Source organism: Pagrus major, chromosome 7, assembly GCF_040436345.1.
Source record: "Pagrus major chromosome 7, Pma_NU_1.0".
NCBI lineage: Eukaryota > Metazoa > Chordata > Actinopteri > Spariformes > Sparidae > Pagrus > Pagrus major.
Window position 1 is genome coordinate 14,463,121 of NC_133221.1, and position 27,608 is coordinate 14,490,728.

General features: G+C 39.6%; 1 protein-coding gene across 2 annotated transcripts; it reads right to left on the reverse strand.

Annotated features, from left to right (window-relative positions):
• Nucleotides 1–3,877: 3,877 nt before the first annotated feature.
• On the reverse strand, nt 3,878–23,584 carry tead3a (TEA domain family member 3 a). Of its 2 annotated transcripts, XM_073470415.1 has the most exons (13): nt 23,388–23,584; nt 16,896–17,137; nt 10,960–11,024; nt 10,729–10,791; nt 8,992–9,003; nt 8,467–8,577; nt 8,322–8,365; nt 8,165–8,226; nt 7,940–8,073; nt 7,678–7,848; nt 6,052–6,192; nt 5,787–5,939; nt 3,878–5,700 (listed from the first exon to the last, which is right to left on the reverse strand). In XM_073470415.1, exons 2-13 carry the CDS (start codon nt 17,041–17,043, stop codon nt 5,587–5,589), a joined length of 1,218 nt encoding a protein of 405 aa, XP_073326516.1. In that variant the 5' UTR covers nt 17,044–17,137; nt 23,388–23,584; the 3' UTR covers nt 3,878–5,586. The 2 variants fall into 2 exon arrangements, with proteins under 2 accessions (XP_073326516.1, XP_073326517.1); XM_073470416.1 differs by lacking the exon at nt 8,992–9,003.
• Nucleotides 23,585–27,608: the final 4,024 nt, after the last annotated feature.

The following is a 27,608-nucleotide window of genomic DNA, read 5'->3' on the forward strand; positions in this document are numbered from 1 at the left end:
TATCAATTCATTTATATTGTTTATTATAGATAATATTTGGGAGGATTTTGAGCAGTTCTTGGGCTGGAAAGCTTCAAACCAGTCTGGCAACACAAGACAGACTATACTACCTACCTTTCTCTTTGACAGAAATATCCCAGGTAAAAACCTAACCGTCTACCCTGAGGCCCTCAACTGGAGGGAGCGGTGGTGGAGTGTAGGCTAAGCACATTCACAAAATACACAGTCATAAATCAGAATGATTTCAGTTTTAGAGGACTTGACAAAAACGACACATGTCCAGAGTACAGAACATTTTTCAAACAAAAGTAAAGAAAGGCACAGAAAAGACATGGAAATAGATCATCGTGATATTTAACCTCAGATTGTTCAGCAGGCCTCAGTCAGATCAGCAGTTTTAGAAAACAGCTTAAATTTTGATGAACCTCTGTGTAAGGTATAGTCTAAATTCTCAGCAGCCTTTGGGTTAGATTAAGCTGGAATGCTTTTATGTATCTAGGGCAGATTGTGTACGACAGAGCTGAGACAGATCAGGGCATGAGCAAGTGTTAGTCATCCTGATGAGAGAGCAAACAAACAGGGAAGAGTCAGAATGAGACGGTCAAAGATGGACGAAGAGAAGGAAAGAACAGAGAGATGAAAAATGAGATTATACAAACACATGCTCTCTGCATAACCGGATTGTTTTGGCTACGTTTCTGCAGGTGATATTTTCCCACCACACCCTTTGTCTCAATACTGCCAAGTTAATAAACGAATGTGTGTAATGTACCTATGATGTGTCTTTGTGTTTGTGGCTGCAGATAAAGTCAGCCCCAATTGATTTACATATATCTACCAGTATTTTTTATCTATAGATGAAGGAACATGCGTCAGGCATTTGTTTGATCTCCTGATAGTGTGAATTCATTCAAGCAGGTGAGATTGTTGGCTCAAGACAAAGCAGCATTGATTGATTAGATCTGATGGCTGAATGCTAGAATGAAAAAGACAAATCACATGCAGTTTTAAAGCCAGATTGATGAGACTTTAAAGAGACAACCATGTAGAACTCAATACTTTAGATTTAAAGTGAGATGCACCTTTGAGCAACCTGTTAACTATGCCAGCTATATTCCTGTACTGCTGCGATGTTGGCAGGCTTATGTGGTACATACCACACCCTGCCTTATGCTTTGTGTGTGTGTCACTGCTCGACACCATTAGTTCTGGCAGCATGGTCTGGTGAGTTGAGCCTTCGCAGACAGATAACATTCTGACTAATGTGTGCCAATAAAAAAAACAAAGGACTGAGTTTGAGGAAGTGAACAGATGTACAGACTGTTCGCAATCAGCTGGCGATTTGTTAATTTTTAACACGGAGGATGATCCAATAGGACCACCCCCCTGCCCCCACACCATCAACCAAGACACAGACATGTACAGTGGTCAGACTCAGTTTAACTCTGCAATGGGAAGTCAGAGACCATTGTGCCCACATCTTTACAGATACCTGGTTCCATCACAACATCCCAGATCAAGCTATTGCACACACACACAGAATATAAGACTCCAGACGAGGGGAGGGGGAACGCCATTGGTGCTTGGTTTAAAAAAAGGGAGGGGGGGGGGATCACCTACTGTTTAAAACCTTTGCAATGTTACAGTTCGGTCATCTGCATAAAGCCAAATTTCATTGTCACACATTTTCTGCAGTTGTAGGTAAAAATAAATATTTCTCTCCATGCTGAAAACACCTCAAAACCTGAACAAAAGGTTGCACTGAAGTCAGACCGCAATAAAAGTCACTTGTATGTATACATTGTATGTGTTGGCAACCTTTGTTGAACAGTTGCCAATACAGACAAATTAAACTCCTGATAAGTTTACGCTTCTAGGGGGGTTAAGATGGGTACACACCCACAGTACGCAGTATAATGGAGGCTTAAAAATGTGGTGTGTTGGAATCTTAAGTTTATATCAAGACATACTCGTGATGCTGTCTAAACTGACAAGATAGCAGAAACCTTGTTGTTAATAATGTCAAACTTTGCCCTACAGAAGCAGTGCAGTATCATGTTGTGTAAGTAGTACTGCAGATGTGTTCATCGTATACCTTTGTAAAAAAAAAATGTGTGCATCATTTAACTTTAAGTGACAGTAAAATTTTCCAAAGCACCGAGCAGATAATTAAAAAGCTAATTTAAGGTGTCACATTAAGTGTGTGCTTTTTCTTGACTGACTATACAAACCAAGATCAGTGCAAACACATGTAAACGTGATGTGAATGTTCTGCCAATGAGGTTACATAACTGTGACGGGAACAACAGGTATGTGTGTGTGACAAAATAAACAGGACACGCTGACTTGGTGAGAACAATAAGTATGCAGAGAAGATTAAGCCTTTACATGCCAGTTCTTTATCACACCTGACTCAGCCCTTACCTGTTCTCTAATGACTTCTTTAAAATTAAGGCGACAGCACCATCTAGTAGGCCAGAATGAAAACTGCAATCTATGAGGCATTGACACTATTTAATGCAGCTTTGCACACGTTTCATTTATTTATGAGTCTCTCATGAGTGTATGTTTTTTATGTTGATTGTGACCCCCTAAATAAGACATCATTGTGAGACAGATGAGTTGTTTGTTTTTTATTTTTTATCTTAAATATTAATCTGAGATAACAAAAGTGTTTATAATTGTCCAAGTGGCTGTGACATTGTGGGAAAGCTGACCACTGAATGAACAATGAACCAGTTACAAAAGCTTTGCCTAAATAAAAGATGGGGTTTGGATCAGAAAGTCTTGTTTTCTTAGTATTTAATGCAAACTTTCATTTTCAATTTGAAACATTAAGGTGTGTTTACAGGTTTTGGAGAGTACTACTGCTGTGAACAAAGTAGCACAAAGCCTTTTGTAGCTTCAGAGGAAGCTGCATGTAATCTGTTAATTGCCTCCACTGATGCCACTCAGTGGCAAAGTTGCATTGTGGGTAATGTAGCTAGCAGTCCACTGGTCTATCTTTGCACTCCTTTAACACTGTTGGACTCATTATGGACATTTGTATAAACAAATGATCAAAATCGGTACAGCAGAACCAGAAATATTACCTTTTCTATTCCACACTTTCTTCCTTTTCAGAACCTGGCACCTACATTACCCACAATAGAACTTAGTTACCGAGTGACATCACTGGAGGAAATGTATTATACTATGTTCACATGCAGTAGTACTCCACAAGAACTGTAAACACACTTTAGCGTGTAAAATTAATTAATTGGTGGATTAACCTTTAATCCCCGAACTCTTGGACCGAGTTGAGTCACCTGGTAAATATTTGCGTGAGAGGCTACAAAGGGCTGAAATGGTAAAAAAAAAAATGGGACGGCACTTTGGCACATTTCACTTTACCTTTTGTATTTTATGTTTAAAAATACATAATGAAAACAATAAATAAAAGTTTTCAGGGAAGAAAATTTCAAGATCTTTAAAAACTTTATGTTTTTATGTAATTTAGTAAACTGAATGATTTAAGTAGAGAATCAGTTCCAGGAGAAAATGTCAGATCTTTGGTAGTGATTTAGAAGATTTGTGTTTGTGAGTGCCATCATCTGGATCCTAATCGTCTTTTAAAACGTTTAAAACCTCCTGTTTAACATTACAAAGCAATGAACTGTGGGTAATTCCCTCAGGCAAAGTCTGCAGACTTGCAGTCTTACAGAGAGTGGTCACAAAGGGCTCAAAATGTCTGCGAGAGATCCCTCATGCACTGGACGATTTGACAGTGGGACAGTCCTGAACCCTCATTGACTTGACGGGAATGCGCCTCAAAGTCTGTGTCTGTGAACATTGAGATTGGGCCTAAGTGTTACTATGGAGACTTTAATAATAATAATTCTGCAAACACCATGTAATTTTATTGGTACAGCATAAAGGCACAGATTCAATTCACTGAGCATACTTGACCAAAGGAGTGATGAGGCACAGCCAACCAGAGTACACAGACAGGAAAAATAAAAGAATAAACATTTTGGCTGACCACACAGTCAACCTGGTTATTTAAAACTGAACCAGTCGGCTCTTACAAATCTTTGTCACCTTCCACATGGTTAAAGTTAATCCTGCCATGATAGGGGGTGATACAGTCAAATAACATTTACTATATATATATATAAAAAAAAAAAACACAACATGCTGGTATCCACGTGTACCAGAAACCAAAAACATTACATAGAACAAGAGGAAAAAAAAGCAAGTGTAAGCTGAATAATTCGCTAGTGTTATCACGCAAAAATCTACCCCAGTGCACTGTGGGTGACCTTAGTGTGGTCTGTACCATACATAAAAAAACAATACAACCAAAAACACCCATCATATACTGTATAATGCTTAGAGTAACACTTCTAGCCGTGCTGGTAAAATACAAAAAAGATAGTTCATCTTTACAAAAAAACAAGTCTTTTTACCTTGTTTTGGCTTATAAACAGTACCATTAACAAGTGTAGTGCACACATCCTATACATCAGTGCTCCTCAGGTTAAGGCTTTATGAGCCAAAGCACATTCTTATCCCAACTCACGTGGAGGTAGAAATACTGCAGGAAGCCCACACAGTCTACGTAAAAACAGTACTGTGTCAATAAACAGTAAAGATCATTCCTTCACACCAAAGTGTGAACTGAATCTGAAACTGGTTGTGTGAACTACTTTGTTTCCAAAGACGTGAGCTAAACTTGAAACACCTCCTTGAGAGCTGATGGAAAGATCTTTCCCTCCACACCACTGGAAACAGCAAATGCACCTAAAACGATGTCTCACTTTATACTTTGACACGTTTCTGTCAAATATAAATACGGTTTTAACGTCTTTACATGTAGTGCGTTACATTCTGAGAAGAGGCACACTCTTTCTATTAGAGTTTTGAATAAAGTAACTGGAGATCATGATTTCACACTTAGCGACGGCTCATTTAGTTCCTACCATACAGAAATACTACAAACTGTAGAAAAAATAGTCATTGTGGCAGAGTTACATTAACACTGATTAAATGATTTGTTTGCAAACCTATATTCAAACTCGTCTCACATCAGTCACACCTGTGACGTAAATGCAATTCCCTAGAAATGGCATTAATTAATCATATGATGCATATTACATAAGAATATCACCGATCTACTGGTGTCTCATGTTTATGTTCGTCAGTTTGATTAAGTTCAAATTAAAAAGGAGAAGACTGATATATTTGGAGCCTGACACTTAGTGATGTGCACAATCAGTTTCAACAGGTGAGACTTGCTCTGAATAACATCACAACACACATCGATGATTATGCCAAGAATGACACCACATTTTTATAAAAATCTATGAAAATAAATTTCACTTTAGTGTTTAAATCATTGCTTGTTGTTGAAATGTGTGCATAGTTTGATGGAAATGCATAAACGTTATACAAACAACAGGTGTGACGACAGTGTGACTGTTGGTCTGTTAAAGGAAAAGGTGTGTTTAGGAGTGGCGATTCTGAGTGTTTGAGCTGGAAATAGTGTTTATGCTTTATGTATCAAAAAAAGTCTGTGGAGAGTCTCTGCATGCACGCAGGGTGCTGCTAGTCATTAACTAGTCGATAAACATGGTACTGTGCTCCGTGTTCACTTGTAGACACTTCAAACACAAAGGCGATGCACAGCAGAGTCTCCTGAGTTTCTCTGTTGGACACCACCTAGAGAGGATAAAACAGGAAGGTCAGGATTATACAATAAAACATAGGAACAAACAGAGATACAAGAGGTGCGCAAACAGACATACCTGTAGGATGGTGAAGTTCTCCAGTACACTGTTCATCATGTACTTCTCCGGCAGATGTTTGAGTTTGTGGATGAAGTTGATCATATATTCACACATGGGTGAACGATGGATGCGAAACACATACTTTCCTCCTTCCATATGTGCATATTCAGTCTGAAAGGGAAAATCCAAACACGCACATCACAATTACATGACGTTATTCTGGTCTGATATAAAAACCATTATGTGCATTTTGGAAAAAACAAGGGGGGGTTCATCTTCTCACCTCAACTTTCTCTACCACCTGTTTGCCAAAGGAGCAGACCTTCGTCGAGACACTGATGGTGATGTTTTCTGTTCCACTGTACTGGCTGCTAACACCATAGAACACGCCAGAACCCTCCTCAATGTCGCTGCTCAGGTCCGCCTGAAACACGCATAACAGGATGAACCGTGAGTGTGTGTGGAAAGAGGGACATTAGAGGAAAATCAGAGGATGTCAATGGCAAAGGCACAAACACCCATCTCTCATGTGTGTCTCTCCAGTACATGTCTAAGTCAAAGATACTACTGTGGCTCTTCATGCTGAATTTCATTATCTTCCTGTGACTTTACATTCTTTATGTAATGCATTTCCTGCTTTTTATGAATCAAAATATGCAGTTAAAGGCCCCCTGTGGAGTTTATAACATCTACTAGCACAATGGATCTGTTTTTCTACAAGTGGGTCTCTATTTAGTTTGTCTGGTGCAGACATGGGGTCACATATATACGCACGCACGCACATGGTACTTGCCAATGGCTTCACACTATTTCTCTGATCAACAGTAGGAGGTAACATGCTAAGATATGCTGCAATGTGCAAACTGAGGCAAGGAAGAAGACTGCAGTCCAGTAAATGTGGATGTAAACAACGCTGGATTTTAATACTAAAATCCGATTTTTGGGTGTCAAAGGACAGATGATTTAAAATAATAAAATCTTATTACTTATATGGAAGGCATTAAATGTTCTTAAGCCTAAATATATCTCTGATTTACTTGTACAATATGAAGCATCCAGGTCATCTGGGAAAGGTTTACTCAGTGTTCCCAGGATCAAAACAATGCAAGGTGAAGCAGCATTTAGTTTCTTTGCTCCTCACATTTGGAACAAGCCATCTGAATGCCTGAAGTCTGATAAAAATTATCAGCAAATTTACTGAGGCTTTCAAATAATTAGATTCATAACTTATTTTTAATGTGTAACTACTGCTTTGCTTGCTCGTTTTTATTCTTTAAATATCTATTCTTTTAATCTGTAAATTATCATTTTCTTTTTTTTGCCTCGTTTTCTTTTCTTTTCTTTTTTAAAAAACATTTGAAAAATGTCTTCTCTTATTTTTAATGTATTTCTATGCCCCTTTAAAACACTTTGAATTTCCTTTTGTCTGAATGGTGCTATACAAATAAACTAAAATATTTTTTTTAATGAGGGAAATACATTTTACATATTTGTTAGACCTCAAGGATACAAACGATGTGTTTTGGTGAATACCAATGAATGATTACCTGACTTATGTTTGTTAACAAGAGGGCTCCACAGGAAACAATTGATAAAATACTGTTTAACAAGCAACTATCAATGGAGAAGTCACCTCCCGTGTAAACTCATGCACCAGCATCATATTTGCTTTGCTTCCCCCATGTGGTGAAGCAGGTATTAACCTCAGACTGTAAGAGGAGCTTTGTAATGCACAACACTGACTTAAATCAACTATCTAATGCATTGACTGTAAAATAATCTAATATAAAAATAAACATACATTTGAGAAAATCTATCTAAACAACTAACGTCCTTTTCTGCAACATGCCTCTCAAAATCCACTGTTATTGAGAAACTATCAGTGGTAACTCTTGTGTTGTGTACTGACCCAGAACTTGACGAGGAAGAATGCATTGTGTGGCCCTTTTTCATATAGCTCCTTCAGGCCTCCTTTCTTCTCAGAGAACTTGTCGTAAATCTGCCTCACGTCTATGGACTCCAACACAGGGTCATTGTAGCCCGGGTTTGATGGGCCGATGTGTACAAAAAGGTGTTTATACTGTCAGAGGGAAGGAGAAGTGATAAGAAAGACAGGAAAGATTTGTTTTTTGGCAGAGCATTATGTTCTATAAATGTCTGAATGTCTGTACCGTCTCTCTGTCTCTCTGTGTCTCCAGAAAAGCAGAGTACTCCAGTAGCCGTAGTTTTGCTGAGGCGATGGTTCTGTCTTGCCATACAGGAGCTGCTATAGCAGCAGGGCGATGGGGAGGCAGGGGCTCATAACCTGCCACACATTTAAACCATGAAAAAACACAATTAACATTGCAATAATCAATGCAAATTACTCAAATTGGTGAGCTTGTGTTCACACTTACCAATTGGAGCAGGGACAGGGGCTGATAGTGTAGTGTATGGTGGTTGTGCAAAGGGCTTGATGCTGTAAAAAGAAGGAGTAGGAACCCAAAAATGAGCAACTGTACCAACTTAAGCATAAGACTAATTTTTAACAAACAAATTGCCAGTGATGCTTACTCCTGAGAATGTCCAGGCTGTCCTGGCATAGGGCCGGGCCAAAACTAAACAAGGGAAAAGAACGGGAAACAGAGCAGATAGTATTACTCAGACTTTTACCCCAAGGGTAGAAAAGAACAGATGTGTCTGTGTTTTTGTGTCTCACTCTGACTGGTGGAGGGAACGGAGTCTGTGGTTTCATCACACTAGCAGACACAATCTGAGCAGAGGAGAGGTTGGCTACTGTCTGCAGTGCCTTGTCTTTGGATACCTGGTCCTGAATAAGGAAGAGACAGTAATACACAATGATAGCGCACAATCTTAAAAATAAAATCAAGCAAAATTGATGTTAACTTCCCAAAGTCAGCCAACCTCCAAGGCCAGTTAAAACAGCGAGCCAGCCAACATATTACAATACTTCAGCATGATGCAGTTACTATGAGGGAAGAAAGGACAGAGTGCAAAGCAATATAGGGGGATGCCAAAGCAGGAGGCGCAGAATGCTAACAGGCTAAGAGAGCTAACTGGAGCCATCACCAGAATTTAACTAAAGCCACTAAAAACAAAAAGTAATGAGCAGGATTTTTGAGTCTGGCAGGAGAACAACATTGTGGACTATCAAGTAATGTGATGCCAACCACAAAGCACAAAGCCTGAAGCAGAAATCTGTAGTTGTATAACCAAAACTTACCAAGTTCATGGCCTATGGCAAAGAAGACATATCATTGATTACTTCAGTACATTAAAAGCAGGTCACAGATTCACTATTAAGCATTGAGGGAAACACTGAAATGACTACACCTCGAACCTACCTTGACAAACATCGTCATGATAAGCTTAAAAAAAATTAATACTGCATTGATGGGACAAGCTACATTCTATGAATCTTTGCTGTCTTTAAGCTGAGTGCTAATGTTTATACCAAGAAATAAACTGCAAGTTACACTGTGTACAATGTGTGGTTAAGAGCAGCAAGTTAAATTCCTTAGGTGTAAAACGATGTCTCAAAGAACCTTTATTATTACAGGACATAGTAAAACCACAAGAAAACTGCTTACACAGAAAACATGTATAGGAGAGAACATAAAGATCAGACGTGATGTGAAAGAGAAAACCGAAACTCATCATATGGGCACTTTAAAATGTCCAGAATGTAGGATTTAGGAGGCTCAGCTGCTGCAGTGCTGCATCTACTAACAGCCTCATCTTTCTACATGGAGTTTGCCTTTGATAATTATCAATAAAAGAAAATGACATGATTTTCCTTTACCTTTGTCTAATAAATGGAGAGCAGGAGAGAAAAAAAGATAGAGGTTAGCAATTTTCTTCGAATGAATACCTTGAAAGTGCTGCTGGTGCATCAGTTACTATGATCCTTCGTTACTTAGAGATCCAACAAGCATCACAGTATCAGCTATCATTATTCCCCCTTAACCTCCCCAGTGACCTCCCCATGAAACATGTTAATATCTACAGAAGGAGCAGGTCTTCTTCCACAGAGTCTGCCAAGTTTGACTGCCATATTTCTACAGTAACCCAGACAGTGTAGAGGAGCGTGAGATGAAGAGTGTTCAGTTGGTTGCAATCTGCAATCATGCCGCTAGGTGCCACTAAATCCTACACACTGGACCTTTAAACACTCCCTGCAAGTCTGTGTGTATGTAAGCATTCATGTAAATTACTACAGCCATGCACATGCTTAGGTCAACCAAGACACAGATACTGCATCTCATGCAATTATCTGCCTGAAGCCCAAACCTTCTTACCAAGTAAACTTATCAAAGCAATGTTACTGCCATGCATGATAACAAAAATCTCCTTCACACATCTTATTATACATCAAAACATCTTGTGTTCACACTGAGCCACCCAGACAACATCAAATATGGACTGAAAGCAAACAAATGAAATATTTTGCAGAGCCTAAGATGGCCATTCCATGTACTCAAAGTCATCATTAAATACTATCTCACTAACAACACTATAACAATTTGCCATGCTTTATCAGAAAATGTTCTCGCAGGCTCCACAGCCCCCATGACGTGGTTTCATTTTTGAGGAAGTGCATGTAAACTATGACAGAACCCCCAATGCATGTATGCATGTTGCCTCCTCTCTTACGTACACTTAGACCGCAAAAAAGAAGCATAAATCTGCCATTAGCTCAGACAAAGACATCTATGGTGATTCAATGGGTTAAGTGATTCGGGCTACATGCAGCGCGAAGCAGCTAGCATGGTAAAGTCAGTTAGCGTATGTACCTTGAGCTTAGTCTGAATCTCACGCGACTTTCTCTTGGCCAAGACTTGCAGGTGACTAGAGACCTGACGAAGGACAGGATGAAGGAAAGAGGATGGGAGGAAAAAGGAAAGAGAAAGGGGGGATGTGACTACAGAGGGAAGGGAGAGTTGATTCGCTGTGCACCCACCTTGATGCTGCTCTGGTATTCTCGTACCCTCTTACGTGCCAGAACCTGAATGTGACTAGACACCTACAGGGCCAGGGTTAGCCCCATGAAAAAACACACATTCACAGGATGATTTAACATTTTTAAATAACCATGGTGCATTAATTATCACTTCAACAAGGTGAATGGGCAAATTATAACTCTAAAGTAAACACATGGAAATACTGTAGTTTTCAAAACGTCTGCACTTACCTGTTTGCGTGTGCGCGTCTTCCCTGTACGTAGCTTGATATAGCGAGCTATCAGCTCATTTCGACCTAAAATTGAGAGAGGAACAGATAAAATCAGAAGTCAGCACTTAAACCAAATCCCCAGGAACACAGCTGGGCTGTGAAATGATCATCATTGGAATAGGGACTACTGTAAAACAACGGATACACTTTTTGGAGCTCCGAAATTACTCTTTATATCAGCAGAATTTGATTAATCTGGTCCAAAAACATTAGTGAAATTTAAAGGGGGCTTTATGAATAAATGGTTTAAACCCATTTATGTATGCTGGAAGCCAACAGGAAGTCAGCCAGCACTATAAGCCCAAAAACATGGAAGCAAGAGAAAGTCTACCGAGGCTTTTCTGAAGCATATGCCCACTGAGCTATTTTCATCAGATGCCATCTTTGAAAGCATCCATGACTTCAGCAAACAAAACATTTTCTGCCATTTTAACACTTTAGTTACACACAAAACTGTCTGGTACTATGATATCAGAGCGTAAGACACTTATGGGACTGGTATAAATTTTACTGAAATAAAAGTGTCTGCTACTTTGAAAAGACAGTAAATTACCTCTCTATTACAGCCGTATAGTACACCAAGCTAGAAGCTCCCTTTGCTGGCAAAGAAGGTGCAATGTGTGCTAAGAACAAGAGCATCTAAGTTCCTTTATTTCTGGAAGAGATGACACCATGTAAGTGATATATCGGTGCATGTGTCAACTCGCCATCAGACAGGAGAGCCAAAAATTGCAGCCAGTCACGGTGTATCGATACTGTAAAAAATTAGCATTGAAATCTTTTTTCAAATATTCAGAATCGATATATATTGTTATTTTATCATAAAAACACAAAAGAGGCCTTCATGTTTTTAATTACACCATTTAAACCACTGGTGCAGCCAATCATTTGTTTAATGAAACAAATATGAAGGTTAAAAAGGCAATGATGACACAAGGAGGATCAAATACATCAACATTAAATGGTAACGCCTCTAATTTAGCCACTGAGTGACATCACTGCAGGCTATTTATCAGATTACATACAGCTTCCCTGGAGCCACTAAAAGCCGTCTACTCCTTTTTTTTTTACATATATAGTAGTACTCCCCAAGACCTGTAAACACACTAATGTGTAAAATTGGTGGAGCTACCCTTTAAGCTAAACTTTCAAACCACTCAGTCTCTATTTCGGTTTGTATCTTACAACATAAATTTCAAGACCATGAGTGCTTCACGTTTTTCAGCCAAGGGGGTCACAGTGACATCGAGGATGTGAACTGGTCAAATTTATATTTAGGTTGTAATGAATGCACTGATCCAACTTTGGTATGAAGGACAAGAAGCGAAAGATGGAGGTGGATCCTTTTTCCATCCCTAGAATGCATTTGAAATGAAGCCAGCAAAATTAATCGACTGCTCTTTTAGTGTGTATAAGAAGAGATGGTCTCTCATGAGTCCACTACATTCCCACATGTACACAATTACACGGACTGTCAAGCTTTCAATTTCTGTGGCTGTATGATACTCTCATTAAGGACAGCGTGTGTTAAAGTCAGATCTGGTCTGCCTCAATGGCAGAGCTCCAAAGCAGATACACAAGTAGTGGGAATAGAGGGAAAAAGTGGAGATGTCATCAAAATGTGGTCACTACAGACTGCATGTTCAGCTCTTTCTCTCGCTGCCTCCCCCAGCTCCAAACCACACCTGATGATCTGCTTGTCTCTAATCGTAGCTGGTGAGCAACTCACTATTCACTCTGCTGCAGATGTCAGAATTAGAGAGAGGAGCTAAAGATAAAGGTGACCAAATGAAGCCTTACAAACTCATTCCACGGCTATAGTCATTTAATCACATATACACATGTACTAACATCATCATCACCACCATGCTTCTTTCTGGGAAGTGGTGTGATGCTGTAGGGACTTGGTCCACATCAGGCTGAGTCACATCAGCCCTGTGGAGTTACCAGAATTCCCCAAAATCCACAGCAGCGGCTGACTCAGACCCAACAGCCTGCTCCAACTCCCAAAACAGGACACACGCACTTTCCTGCAGCCTCCCACTACTCCACTACAGCCAAGTGGTTTTTCTTCCGAATCAACTCCTGTTTTATTTATTGTAATATGTGTATATTTCCAAAATTCCTGTATTTTTTCATATCACCATTAATTTTGCAGAAAACTAAAATACAATGTCAGTTTTGCAAGTAGCCACTGTTTCATCTGTGTTGCCCCTTGAGTGCACGAACAAGTGATGTCTGTCGTCATCCTTATTTGGGAATACATGCTTGGCCCCATTATGCAGGGTGACATCATGGTAGTAACATATGACAGAGCAAAAACAGCACAGGGACCGGAGCTCATTTACATCTGGCCTAGTTTAGCAGGAGAAACATACTCACAAGCACTGAGGTAAAGCTGATTTTGCATTTTTATACAATTCTTATATTAGTTTAAATTTCATCTTTTCCTTGTCAGCTGCACTATGTGATCCAATTTACTCAACTTGTCTGATCTAGTTAAGTGAAATAAGAACTAAAATGTTTCTGATTGTTTGGCCACGATATCCACATGACCCACTTTCAGACATGAAATGTAATACATAAAAGCTGCACCAATTTAATCAGCTGAACTCGTGATTGAAAAGGACTTCAATTCATTAATCTCTAAAAGACACACTGACAATCTAGGACAGAGTAACGTGTCTGTAACATCTTCTGTACCGCTTAAATGTAAATAAAAGCAGCCACATTACTTGTCGGCACATACAAGATTGAGAAGTACATTTATACAGTACAGCAATTCAGACATATATAAGTTTATCACAGTTTAGTATTTAAAGGCAGTGACTCAAAAGTTTGTGGGTGGTGTCCTACAGGCTGGTTTCAAAACAAGAGAGCGTGGGTATTATGTCCAAAGCGTCAGTGAAGCTTTCTACTGCGTGAATGTGTGTAGCAGTGGGACTATCCTTGTTTATTGAGAAGGAAGTGGGGGCGGTCAACACAGTGAGCCCACACTTCCACAAAAGGAGGAAAGGCTGCAAATGTTGAAACAAACTTTCCCTTTCTGTCACAGGGGATCACATATCCCCTTCACCCTCACAACGCACATTCACACATATACAAATGCATGACACAGGCTGCCGCGAGCAGGAGTGCAAACCCTCAGCCAAAAAGCTTGGAATGTTAGATGCTAGCCAAGGTCTTCAAGAAGGTAGAAAAATACATCAAAGCTCTACTCACAGGCAGCATCCTGAACAGATCCTAACCAGAATTATCACCTCACTACCAGTTTAGATCCATGTCGGTGGGGACCCCATGTAATATGCATGTATGTAATGAAGACTTTGAAAGAAAAATTTAATTTCACTACACATATTGACATGCATGATGCCTGTGAATAATACCCATAAAGAACCGTGCTTTCGTCACTTAGAGACAATTTTACTGAGGAGCACAGTGGACTGACGGAGAGCTTCATCACATGGTGCAAAAACACTCACTTGAAGCTCAATACAAGGAAAACCAATGAGCTTGTGGTGGACTACTACTGTATGTGTATTGGTGTTTTAGTTCATTAGGAGAAGTAAACAAACGGTCAAATTTCTTGTGTATGTTCAGATGCGTGTCCAATAAAGCAGATTCTGATAGAGCACAAAGTTGAAGCCATGACAGCAGATAATGCTTCAAATATGGATGATGCTGCAAAGGAGCAACAGATTCTAAGCCGCGGATGCTTCACACACATCTTCAATGCGACAGCACTGAATATCGATACAATAACCACAGTTTGGAGGTGACCAGGCAAGACTAGTGTCACCAAATCAGAATCTGAGCAAAAGTGAAATATGGCCACAATAACTTTAACTTTTTGGATATAAAATGTGATCAATTCATCATTATTATCCAACGAGACATTTGTGTAAAATGTTGTCATAATGAGCGATTGACTTTTTGAGTCATGGCACATCAAAAATGTGTTTTGTGAGGTCATAGTGACTTCTGACAGCCAAATTCTAATCAACTCATCCTTGAGTCCAAGTGGACATTTGGGCCAGATGTAATCAGATTCCCAAAGGCTTTCCTGAGATGTTGCTTTCACAAGATGGACAGCCTGAAAACATAATGCCCCTGGTTATGGCTGTTGCCGGCACAGAGGTATAATAAAAAGAAAGGCTACAACACTGGTTATGCAGTGCCATAGACCAAAATGAACCAGTCTTTGAGTAATTAATGCTCAGGAGAATGAGCAACCAAGAAACTTCTTCATAGGTTAACCTGACCTGAAATATTAACCTGCTCAGTCCTTTGACCCTGTCAGTGCTAGCTGCCCCCTGACCTCAAAGCTAATGAGCCCTCTCCCAAAATACCTTCAAGCAGATAACCTGGAAGCAGACTCACAGGTCTTAAAGTGAAACTCTCGCCAAAATGCAACCTAGGTGCATAATTACGACGAAAAAGCCACTTTTAAGATTTACCGTATTTTCGTTTTCAGGTCAAAATCATTTTCAATTGCGTGCTAGGGGCAACTTTACGATAGCATCAAAATCGCTATTTTTAAAACACTAAGAAGACTCTACACAACATGAAACTTTGATCGTAGTATCACCAGGGTCTCTACACATGAACACGAGCATTGAGAACATTGTTTGTGTACACAGAAATTACTAAAAAGAAGATTTTTGAACAACTCACACGAGCAGTAGCTTGTTCTGCTCGCCGCCGTCCTGCCAGTCGAGAAGCGTCGATACCCGAGTGCGACATAACGTTCAGCTTTCGACCTTTACTCTCCTCTGTGTTAAGTCGCACTCGTTCCTTCACAAAAAAAGCCTAGGTTGCATTTTGGCGAGAGTTTCACTTTAACAAGAACGATCAATAATCCACTGACTTATTTGGGCCGCTGTGGCTGTTCCTTGGAAGACCAAACCATACCGGGAATAAAGTTTCAGTTTAATTCATTCTGTAAAACTTATGACTAATAGAGAGTCTATTCTGATGATATATGGGACTTTTGTCAGTTTGGATTTTTTCTTGCTTATGATGATGATTTATTATCACATCCACCAAGGACGTTATTTTTTCACTCAGCTTGGGCAATATCCAAAAGTTTTTAATCACAATATTGTCACACCCAAATATCACGATAGATGACATGTAGCCTCTTTCAAATACCATACCACGCCATTTTCTCCCACTTTAAACTACAAATATTCCTGCTACATCAGTTGAATTAACCACCATCCTGGTATCATTGCTACCTCGTCAAATATCAAAGCGTGTTGCCTCAGCTGCCACAACACCTCAGCGTATATTTTTTCCCCAAAAATAAAAGCCTGTAGATGCCATGATCGGTGTTTGATTTTCAATATCATGAAAAATATTGCATTTGACGGCATATTTTGCAATATTCAATAGTATCTAATATCTGCCCAAGCCTATTTCCCTCGTGTCCATTTGTTTGTTGGTTGGTTTGTCAGCAGGATTACACAAAAAATGTCCCAGTTGGTGCATGCCAGGGAGCCTTGGAGTTATGTGATGGCATGCATTGCACATGCAGCTCAGTAGTTTAGTTCAGACAACGTTACATAAGGCATCACATTTAATTTTCACTTGCTTGATTGGACAACTGCATGAGGAATTCTGCTTGCCCAAATACAAAGTTTACTTACCCATGGCAAGTATTAATGTAGAGCCCTGCATAGCGTTCCTTGGCTACCACCTCTACTGATGTTAGCGCCAGTGGGACATAAAAACACCAGACTTTGGAATCTAGTTCAGTACGTGGATCGATGACATCAGTCCAATATGCGATGAGTGAATTACATCAGGATCGGAACCCGATACAGTTACTGGATCAGATCAGTCCCACCTCTAACATAACTCATTATTCTAAAACAGACATTTGCAGTTCCTCACCATACATCTTCCCCTCGTCTGAAAGTATGATCTTCCTCCTGCCGCACGGAGGGTAGATGGCCAGAGCTTCCTGAAAGCTCTGCTCAATGTCAGGACTCCACACTCCCTCGGGGTCGCCATCCAATCCACGGTCCGCCCCGTCTGCCATTGCTTCGTCATCACCAACCTCCTCCTGCGCCCCATCGGGGCTGCCACGGCAACTCCACTCCGACGCAATGATGACGGCTCCAGCCACAACACACCTGTAACACACAGGACAAAAAATTTCTTAGAATTCACTGTTTGGTAAGGACCGCCATCTTATTGTTATGCCTGTTAAACTTTCTATTCTTATGTGGTATGCAGTTTAAAATAAATAATAACAAAGTCAGATTTAAGTCGAAAAAGGAATACAATTTTTTATAACAATGCCTCCCTAAGTTCAAACAGAGGTAGACAAACGCAGCCCTCTCATTTAGCTGAAGACCACCGATTTTGACGGCCTAAATAACAACTGTGGCTGGAAGCTGAAGCTTGTTACATTACTAAGCTAATGCTAGCTTACATGTTTGTAATTTCAAACAGAATGTTTTCACTTTTAAGGGAGAAATGCTTTAAGGGAAAGGAATAACCAATGTCTTTGGCGAATGTAACGCTATTAAAAGTGTAAACTTCACCAAATCCAATAAAGATCAGGACAGGGCTGCTCACGATAGCCTAAAGTCTAGAGACGAGAGATGGGGAAGCATGCAACATCTCATGTACCGGAGCTATGTCATACTTAAGAATTCCTTTGATTGGTTATTATTACTTATTTATTAGCTATAGATAAAACCATAATCACTAAGGTAAAGGGAGCATCAACAAAAATAGAAACAATGCAATTGACAATGCTTGTCCTGACCCAGGTTTCAAGACGGTTTTCTTCCACATTAAAAAAGCATTACACCAAATATCTACCACATTGTCAGAGTAGAGAGTAGTATTTGTTTTGATAGCTGATGAATGGAGACAAAAGGGCAATGCAATCAGCAAGGTTTAATGAAATTAATCCAGCTGCCTCCTAGATGTTTGGAAAACAGTGCAGCTTTAAATCATTGATTAAAGCAGCATATACAAACCCTTAAGTGTGTGTACAGGTAATGATAAACAAAAGACATTTTTGTGGTCAGAGAAGTTTTCTATATCTTAAAACCACCAACAGCTGGAACTCACCAGCACACGCCACTATCCACAACAAGAGCAGCTTGGAAATGTTTCTTAAGTTTGATAACAAGGAAAATGTATGAGAACTCTCCATTTGACTATGGAAAGAAAACACCTTTTCATTGTTATCCACATTGAAATCCTAAATTGGATTCAATCCAGTCAGTCTGTTCTCAATCTGAAACTCTTATCTGAATGGAAATCTTTTAAAATATGTTATTTATTTAGGTTTCTATGTCTGTGGAGAGAATCAGGCTCTAAGCATCACAGAGCGCGGGAGGATGCCAAAGCAACTATGAATGATGCATCAGCATGAACCATACATGTGATTAAGTTATGAAAAGCAGTTTCATTTAAAAAGTACAAGAAATAAAATCAAGGCTAAGTATTTGAGCCAGGAGCATTAGAGTCTACCTCTAAGATGTCTGAGTCTAGTAGTGCTTTCCATTTTACTCGGAAGTTGGTAGTTGGAGGTGGGAATGACGTCACACCCGAGGTGACTGCCTTCCAGTCTGAAAACCGGTTCTGGCCAGATTACAGACTGTTAGCTCCTGTGAACAATACCAGTCGATTAACAATTAATTACACCGAATTTAGGCTAATATTAGATATTTGTTTATATATATATTTTTCACAATATCACTTATTGAACAGCATTGAACAGCTCGATAAGACCTACATTACATTTTTTTGGTACTCAAACTTTATTTGTTTCCAGCTTCAGAAATGTCACAAATGACAACTGGCTACTTTATACCCCCATATATGATGCTAAGTTAATGTGTTTGGGTTTTGGATTGACTTCAGTGAGATAAAAGAGAGCCTTACTATTACACAATTCGTGGTGATGGCCACTCAAAAATGTTGAACAAAACTTTGTAATAACAATATAATATTATCAAGTTCTTATTTGTACTTGTTCACAAAATAATATAAAAACTTTTATGAACGAGGCCCGATGTCAGGCAGGTCAAGAAAATCAAATTAGTGGCCCTGTTCTTTACTGATCTACATCACACACATTGTGACGGATACACAAGAACCGGGATTAACTCTCCAGCTGCCGAGAACAGTGACAGATGTCTTGGACTCCAAATGTCTCCACACTTCACCAAGAGCAAGATCAGATTCATCTAAAGTTGTTTACAGCTTCCATAGATACTGTTGGTATTAATAGCCGTCACATTCAAGGTTAATGACCTGACAAAAGATGGCAAAACATTAAGAGCTTGTGAATTCATAAAGACACTGGCCAAGGTCAATGGAGACACCACCAGTCATTTTATCCTTTAAAGGTTACACCATTGGATAGAAGATGATGAAGGACGGATTGACCATAGTTAGTCATTTTCCTTTTCTCATTGTTCAAGAGAAGCTAGTTTAAAGGCAGTATTTGAGCCATGTGAACTTTCCAGAAGCCTGCAACTTTGTCTGCATGGGCCACATGAGGAAATTACACATTCTTTTGTTATTGTTGAGGATGCTCCAAGTCTCCTCAAACACAGGCGCACATATGCAACATGAATGCTGCCTGGTGTGTAATGTTTTCCAGAGTGTGGCTAACATGGTCCCTGCCACAGGAGAACCACAGAGGATCAGTGTGGTCGCAGAGCTTTTCCTGCTGTGGTGGGCTTATTGGACACACTCTGCAGAGGTTTCAATCACTGCGCTGTTGCTATAGAGATCAGACTGGTCCTGGTGAGATAGTAAGAAAGACCAGAGCCTAAAAGGTTTGTTTGTACTGACTGGATCGGATTATCCTTGGTGTTCTGTTTGAGGTCCTGGAGACACCCCCTTGGCATTATCAACAGCTCAAAAACCAAAAATCAAAACATAAAATAACCAACAAAAAACAAAAAAAACATTATCATCATTGTTTTATCACCTTGATACGTCATGACTTTCTCACTTATGTTAAAATTGCTGAAACGGATATTGTTTTTAAAGTTTGATTTCGACCTCTCTGGGGGTATAATTGACCACCAACGACAGTAACATCACTATCACTGTCATGAGTTAACTGAAATATCAAACCTCACTGGTAATTTACTCATTTAAGATCCAAATGTCAGTAGTACAGCTGATTGCACGCACGTCTCTCAGCCTACATGAAATGTGTTCCCTCACTGTCATAAAGTTTGGGGAGAGCAGTCGTGTGATGCGTCTTGAAATGCTTTATATGGTTGCTGGTGTTGAAATTGGCGACACTCGTACCGCCCCTCGAAATTACATCCTTGCATACTGAACATGTCGTTGTTGTACTGGTGGGGTTATCTAGAGTAAATTATTGTCAAACAGCTGACATGTTGCTAGCTCCGTCTGACTCCTCTACCGTGTAATTTAGAAATGGAAACCTGCTACTTCTCAGTTAGCTCTGTTAGCTCAACTTAACGTTACGCAATGGAAAACAACCTCTTCGCCGCTCTTAAAACAGTAGTTGCCAGGGGCAGCACAGCGCAACTTCCTGTGTTGGCTTTTAGAGCAGGGAAGAAGAAGAAGGATCGGTGCAACGACTCGTCGATACCAATACCTGCATTTTCGGCAGTATCAGTGGCATTTCCGATACTGGTATCGTAATCGTAACAACTCTATTTTAAATTAAGTAGTATCTTTATCTGGACTGAAAATCTGCAGAATCTCAAAAAGTTTTCATATTGGTGCATATCAGACACCATATACACCGATACCAATATGTATGTGATGGGCCAATATCAGCCCACCAATATATTGGTCAGGCTTCTTCATCGTGAAGTAAATCTGAGGGGTCTTGATGATTAAATTGTATTTACATTTTCTTCTTTTTTCAAATATTGACTATTTTTCTTACAATACTTGATAATTTCACCCACCTGGAACAATGAGATTGAAATATCAGTGGCCGACCGATACTGGATTTTTTGGGCCGATGCCAAAACCGACATTAGGGAGTAGTAAAATTCCACTATCAAAAGATCGACCAATATCTTTTATATACAGAGTATACATACGGTATAAACACACATTTTCAGTTTGTGATAAACAAACTGCAGTTGGGTCTGTCGAATGCCAAACAAAAAGGAGGTAAAGCCAATGTCAACAAAAAGGAAGTGTTAACTTTGATTTAATCACTTCACTTAACTCAATGCCAAATGATATACATTACTGACAGTAATGTAGTGGTCACCACAAGCCTCCAGGAAGAGCAGCAGGCTTTGAAGCCAACTTTCGTAGTGGCCAAACCGTGTAATTACAACGTCCCGTGATGCACTGGGGTGCAAAAAGACTTTTCCCCATAAGCTTACAGTGTGAAAGAAGTGGCTGTAAGACAGTAGATACATCTTCTTGAGCGTCACAACCCCCAAGAAATGACTCATAATCACATTATAATTTGATCCATTCAGTCCAATAAAAAAAAATGTAAGTCTAGAAGAGCCACAAGATTAAATGATTTTATCTCTATTCGAGTTAGCCGGGCACTAAACCGGAAGTTAGATGGCTCGGTCGGCGGAAGTCTATTTTATCATTACTCTAATGTCCTTTTCTTCTCTTGTGTCTGTTTCCGTCTTTTGTTTAGTTTTTTTCCTCTGGGTGCTGTAAAGCAGAGGTTCCCAATCTTTTTCATGTCAAGGACCCCACTTTGGAACAACTGTGTTGTATGTAAAGTGGTACATAAATAAAGTTGGGTTGAGTTGAGACATCTGAGGAGAATATTAGACACAAAATGTAATATAATGCAGACCACCATCTATCGGTAATGAATGCAACTAAGTACATTTACTCAAATAATTTTGAGGTATTTGTACTTCACTTGAGTATTTCCATTTTCCCCTAATTTATCCACCACATTTTGCCGGCAAATATTGTACTTTTACGCCACTAGATTTATTTTAGAAGTTTAGTTACTTGTTATGTTGCTGATTACAGGCTGCATCACAGCCAAAGTAGTGTATTTTTTTAAATCAATTAATTTTTTTCAGCAATCAGATTAACAAAAAACTGATTCTGTATGTCAGAAAAATGCTGAGTATTGGATATAATATTCAATCATATGTATAGGTCACTTGTACTTTTGATACTTAAGTACATTTATTGCCAGAAATGTTTTTGATAGTTCAGTACAGTTCATATTTGATACTTCTACTCAAGTACCATTTGTATGGGTGACCAAATATTTTCACACATTAGCTTTACTTTTACACAAGTATGACTTGTGGCAACACCTCTCGGAAAACTGTTACACAAAATGAACATCGTCAACTTCATAAATGTAGACTTTGTGGCCTATCTGTTGTACTGGACTGTATCATAATGTAACATATAAAATGACCAGGTTACTGCTTTGGAAATCATGCAGCTGATGCACCACAGCTGCAGCTTTGTCAATTTGAGTAGAGGTGATGCAAAGTTAGGACATTTGTGCACTGAAGGCATATGCCAGTTTCAATTTAGCTCCCAGTGGCCAAAAGGTCAAGTGTTTAGTGGCGTGAGGAGCCAGTAGAGCATTGAGCTAAATAAAGCTATGAGCTCAGCAAACACTGACAAGACACATGCACATTTACTGACTGCCTTCTGCTCCACTAGATTTCATCACAGTACACAGGTTTCCATGCGGCTGACTACTAGCACCACTTGTAGATCAGCCTTTAAACACATAAAAAAAGGTCACATCTTACACCAGATTGATACGTCAGACGGGAAAGTTGTGCTGGAGTGTGACAAAGGTTTCATTTGTCCTCTTGACTTCTGCTGAACCAGTAAGACCAGTCTCACATGTTGGCGACACTTTCACAATAAGAAGAAGCGAGTCCCATCTGATAGCATGGAGAGGGGAAAATGAAATCACGTCCAACGGTTGGGAGCCGTTTGGCTAACTGTGAGTTAGCAAAATCCGCCTTTGATCCCAAAGTTGGACAAAACTTACATCTAAGTGCGCCTAGAAGTTGTTTAAACCCTGCCCAACAACTTAAAAGTGTAAGAAGAGGGTTATTTTCTACATTTCAGTGGATGTAGCACCAACAATCCAGTGATAACACGCTCGAGTTGGCATGCTAGTTTTGTTAGCTTGCGGGCTAATAATACCTCAACAAACTCCACACTAAGTCCGAGAGACGCCTGAAAAAGTCGGAGCAGTTACAGTCCGAGAGGGGCGAGCGAACAACAGAGAAACTCCCCGCTGAACACAGGAGGCTCTGAATCAGCGAAGCGGCAGCGGGAAAATGCGAAATATGTCAAATATCCCAAAACTTCAAGCGCACAACGAAGCGAAGCAGCTGCTGCAGCACCGAAAGTTGCAGCACACAACAAAGAAGTATCAGAGAGCGCACTCACCTCACAATGGCTTTCCTGCACTGCTGTTACAGCCGCTCACTCCTCTCCGGATACTCCGGTGACCACAGTAGCTTTGCTTCGAAGATATCGTGTCTTTCCTCGGCTGAAAAAACGAGCGTGTTTGACAGAAAAAAAAAGGCGGAATGCCAAGTATGAGTTTGGTATGATATCAACGCGCGGAGGAAAACGCACAGAGCAGAGGCGTGGCGTCGAAAACACGCGCACACGCAAAAGTTTTGTGGGTCCCGACCAACGTAAACTCCTCCCCCCCGACATCAGGCTGCTCCGGAGGGAGAGAAGGGGCAGGGAGAGGTGGTGGTGGTGGTGGTGCTACTGTGAACATATAGGAAACACAGGCCTGCTGTGTTTGGGAGACTTTTACTGTAGCCAGAAGTAACACTTGTGTAAAAGTGAACATCTCGTGTTCAAATATCACTTTCTTAAAAGTGAAAGTCACCCAGACAAATAGTAGCCTACTCGAGTACTACTACAGTAGTAGTATCAGAATCGTTTTTTTTATTGCCATGTAAGTTTTCACATACAATTTGCTGTGGTCCACAGGTGCAAAACAACAAACGAGACTAAAAGTAGTTGAAAGATATAATAAAAATATAAATATAAATGGAGAGGAAAAATATAGAATAGACAATAATGCACTAAATAACATAATAAAAATATAGAATAAACAACAACACACAAATGGACAAAAATATAAACATAAATGTACTTAAGTATCAAAAGTGCAAGTAAAATATACGCTACTCAAAATGAGTTAGGGATATTGGGATATGGGTGCATATATGCATGTGCATGTATATGCCATAAAAGTCAAATGAAATGTGTTGCATTATTTTGGGGGGACCTAAAATATTCACAAAACACAAAATAAAACTTCAGAAATGCAGTTTGAGTAGTGTGCATTAAACAAATATTTACGCGTATGTATGTACTGTATGCTGTGGGCTGACTGATATCAGCCTAGAAGATAATTTAATCTGATATTCAGCCTTTTTCTGATTATCTGAATCAGGTTTCTTTTGTTGTTGTTTTTTGTTGTTTTTATCTGATTGCTGATAAATTGATGTAAAAATGCATTACCTTGGCTCTGATGCAGCATGTAATCTGCAAAGTAACTAGTAACTAAAGTTATTAAACAAATGCAGTGGGTTAAAAGTAAAGTATTTGCCTTCAAAATGTAGAGAATAGGCCATTAAACTAGCTGAAAATGGAAATACTCAAGGAAAGTACAAGAACCTCAAAACTGTTGTCAAGTACAGTACTTAAAGGGGCACTATGTAGTGTCGGAGAACACATTCAAACTCAGAGATTTAATATTTACAATATTAATGAGGCAATAATACAAACTCAGGAATATTTTTTTTCCATAACTGAATAAACAAGCTGTTCTCAGAGGAAAATAAGGTCCCAGAACACTGTTTAAAGCTAGAAAGGTGGCAGGGTCCGCCAAATATAAACAGAGTACAACAGTGCCAAATTGTGTTGTCCTTTAAGCTCACTTTGTTTATTATACAAAGATGGTTTGTTTATTTCATGTCAATGAAGGTCTTTCTCTTCTGATTAAAATCTCTTCCCTAAAACTACATAGTGCATCTTTAAGTAAATGTACGTAGTTACAACCTCTGGTTTGTTAATGTGAAGCCAGTTTTAGGCACTTTATATACCAATGGGTAGTTAATAATTAAGCACCAACTTTGTTTTAAAGAGTCACAAGCCAAAAAGGTGGGAACCACTTGGACAAGTGAAGCAAGTACCCATAATCATCTGTGACAGTGAACTATATCTAATGAAAAATATGTTATGTTGATAAACCAAGCCTGTATTACCAATCGGGCAGTGTAACTGCTCTGGGGCCAGAGAGCTCTAGCTTTAATCTGTGTCAACAGCTTTGTGCCACTTTAACGGAAAATATGTTTAAATTTAAACCCCTTAAACACTAAAGTTCATATGGGTCTTTCTTTATTTGCTAATCTTGAGGCCTCATGTGTGCTGATATCTTGCATAGTCTTAATGTGTTTAATCCAGTTGCCATGTAGCAAGGCTGGGTTGTATGCTGGTATTACTCCAGCATAGACAAAATATACCTAATGCACTGAAATGGGGGGCTTAAAGGGATCCAGCAACTCATTTTTGACCCATCACAGGTTAATGGCTAATGGTTAATGTCCTCTTGCATGTCTTCTGTATTTTGGTGTGCACACAAAAAAATATCAATAAATATAAATAACAAATGAGCCATTGAGGTTTAATAGAAACATGACAAATGAATGTCACATTAAAATGACAAATGCTGACACTCAACAATGATTTGAGTAGACCAACGCAGTAGTTTTTTTATTAGGAACCAGGAGAAACATAATATGTTGAAATGAGGCTGATGTTGTCCACTGTGTGCGGCACTGCTAAATCGGCCCACGGCAGTATACATGGAGCGTGTGTTTATTTTCTGATGGTTATGTGTTTAGACACGCACAGCAGGAGGCAGTCAGTAGAAAATTACAATTACAAAGTAATTCATCATCATTATTTTCAAGTATGATATACACACATCCTTGAGAATAAACTCTATTGTTTCAGCAGGTTTCCCTGATTAGTTTATTTTCATTCTTTCTGTGATAAATTCCCCTTTTATGATGTCACGTATCACATGATGCTGAAAACTATTCAACTCCTAGAAATGTGCTGACTGGGGAGAGGGCTGTCAAAGCTGCTCAGGGATCCAAACAGGCTTGTGTCAGCCCTAGTTAATGATTTACATCACCTACAGTATTACTCCCCCACACTGACAAGGTGAGAGTGATTAGAGGGAAAGGCCCTGCTTACAGCTGAAGCTGACAAGTAACAGTGATTCTATTGTAAAAGGAGATGTAATGGCCTCTGAGCGAAATGTCACGAGACTGACAAAGAGACTTAAACCCACTTATTCTCAACATGCCTCTCGACTGCTGACAATAAGCTCCTGTTTAATGGATCAGATTAAAGGCTGACATCAGATCTGGACTCCTGCAGGACTCAGTTACACCTGTTTTTAACAGTTGTCAGATCAGTGCTGTTGAGTGAGGTTTAATGTAGAACTCTTAAAGGATAAGTACACCCAAAAAATGAAAATGTAGTCGTCATCTACTCACCCTCATGCAGATGGAAAGTCAGGTGAAGTTTCGTAGTCCACAAAACATTTCTGGAGCTTCACAGCAAAACAGCGTTGCAGCATTCTCCTAAACAACTGAGGTAGACGGGGACCTGTCTTAAAACGTGAAAACAACCGAGAAGAAGACCGAGAAAATGGCTCCATGCACCTTGTCTGGTTTAATCCAAGTCTCCGGAAGCCCCAATATCCCAAATTGATTTGAAAAGTCATTATGTAGACCCCTTTTAAAGCAGAAATCTTCAATGTAGCTGGTAAGATAAAAGTGTTAGCACACATCCTGTCTGAATCCTGCCACTTTATGTTTCTATATTTTCTTTCTTTTTGACGTTTTAAAACAAGTCTCCATCTACTTCAGTTGTTTAGTAGAATGCTGCAACGCTGTTTTGCTGTGAAGCTCCAGAAATGTTTTGTGGCCTATGAAACTTCACCCGACTTTCCATCAGCATGGGGGTGATTATAATGACTACATTTTTAATTTTTGCTTTAACTTATTGTAGCCATCCCCATATTTTTAAGACTTGCAAGCCCCTACTGCCCCCCCTTTGATTCCTTAGTGCACTGATTAAAATGTGACTGGGTATAAAAGTGACTCACGGGGGAGGTGGGGAATGGAAAAAGACATCCTATTGGGGCTGATTCTGTCCCTGCAAATGGCCACAGGAGGGCAGTATTGCCACAGCCATGGGCCTTTCAAAGGGCGAGCAGGCCACAGTTGACATGGTGCTGATTGACGAAAACAGTGTAGTTACAGCGAACAAACAATCTTCTTGTTTTGTTGTTACAGGTGCTGTGAGTTTATAAAAGCTGGGGCCATTTAACCTTTTAGGAGGATTAAGATATTTATAACTCAAATATCCAAAAAGCAATACAAATGTTTGCTTTCTCATGTGTGCAGGCGGGTGTTGTGCAGCCTCACAGTGAAATATACAGTACATGGCTGATTGCCTAACTTCAGTGTACATGTACCAACATGTCTCGATCTCAACCTGCCTGTACAAAGTTCCCTCCTTTCCCCAGTGAGGTCTGTGGCCTCAGTGGGGACCAGGTACAGTTGT

What these genes read in the sequence shown, in the direction of transcription:
- tead3a (XM_073470415.1), bottom strand. Translation starts at nt 17,043, where the DNA reads ATGGCAGACGGGGCGGACCGTGGATTGGATGGCGACCCCGAGGGAGTG. An exon ending in AGACGAGGGGAAGATGTATG is followed by an intron (nt 11,025 to 16,895) that starts GTGAGGAACTGC and finishes TCTCAATTTTAG; the next exon opens with GTCGAAATGAGCTGATAGCT. An exon ending in AGGTGGTAGAGAAAGTTGAG is followed by an intron (nt 5,940 to 6,051) that starts GTGAGAAGATGA and finishes TTTCCCTTTCAG; the next exon opens with ACTGAATATGCACATATGGA.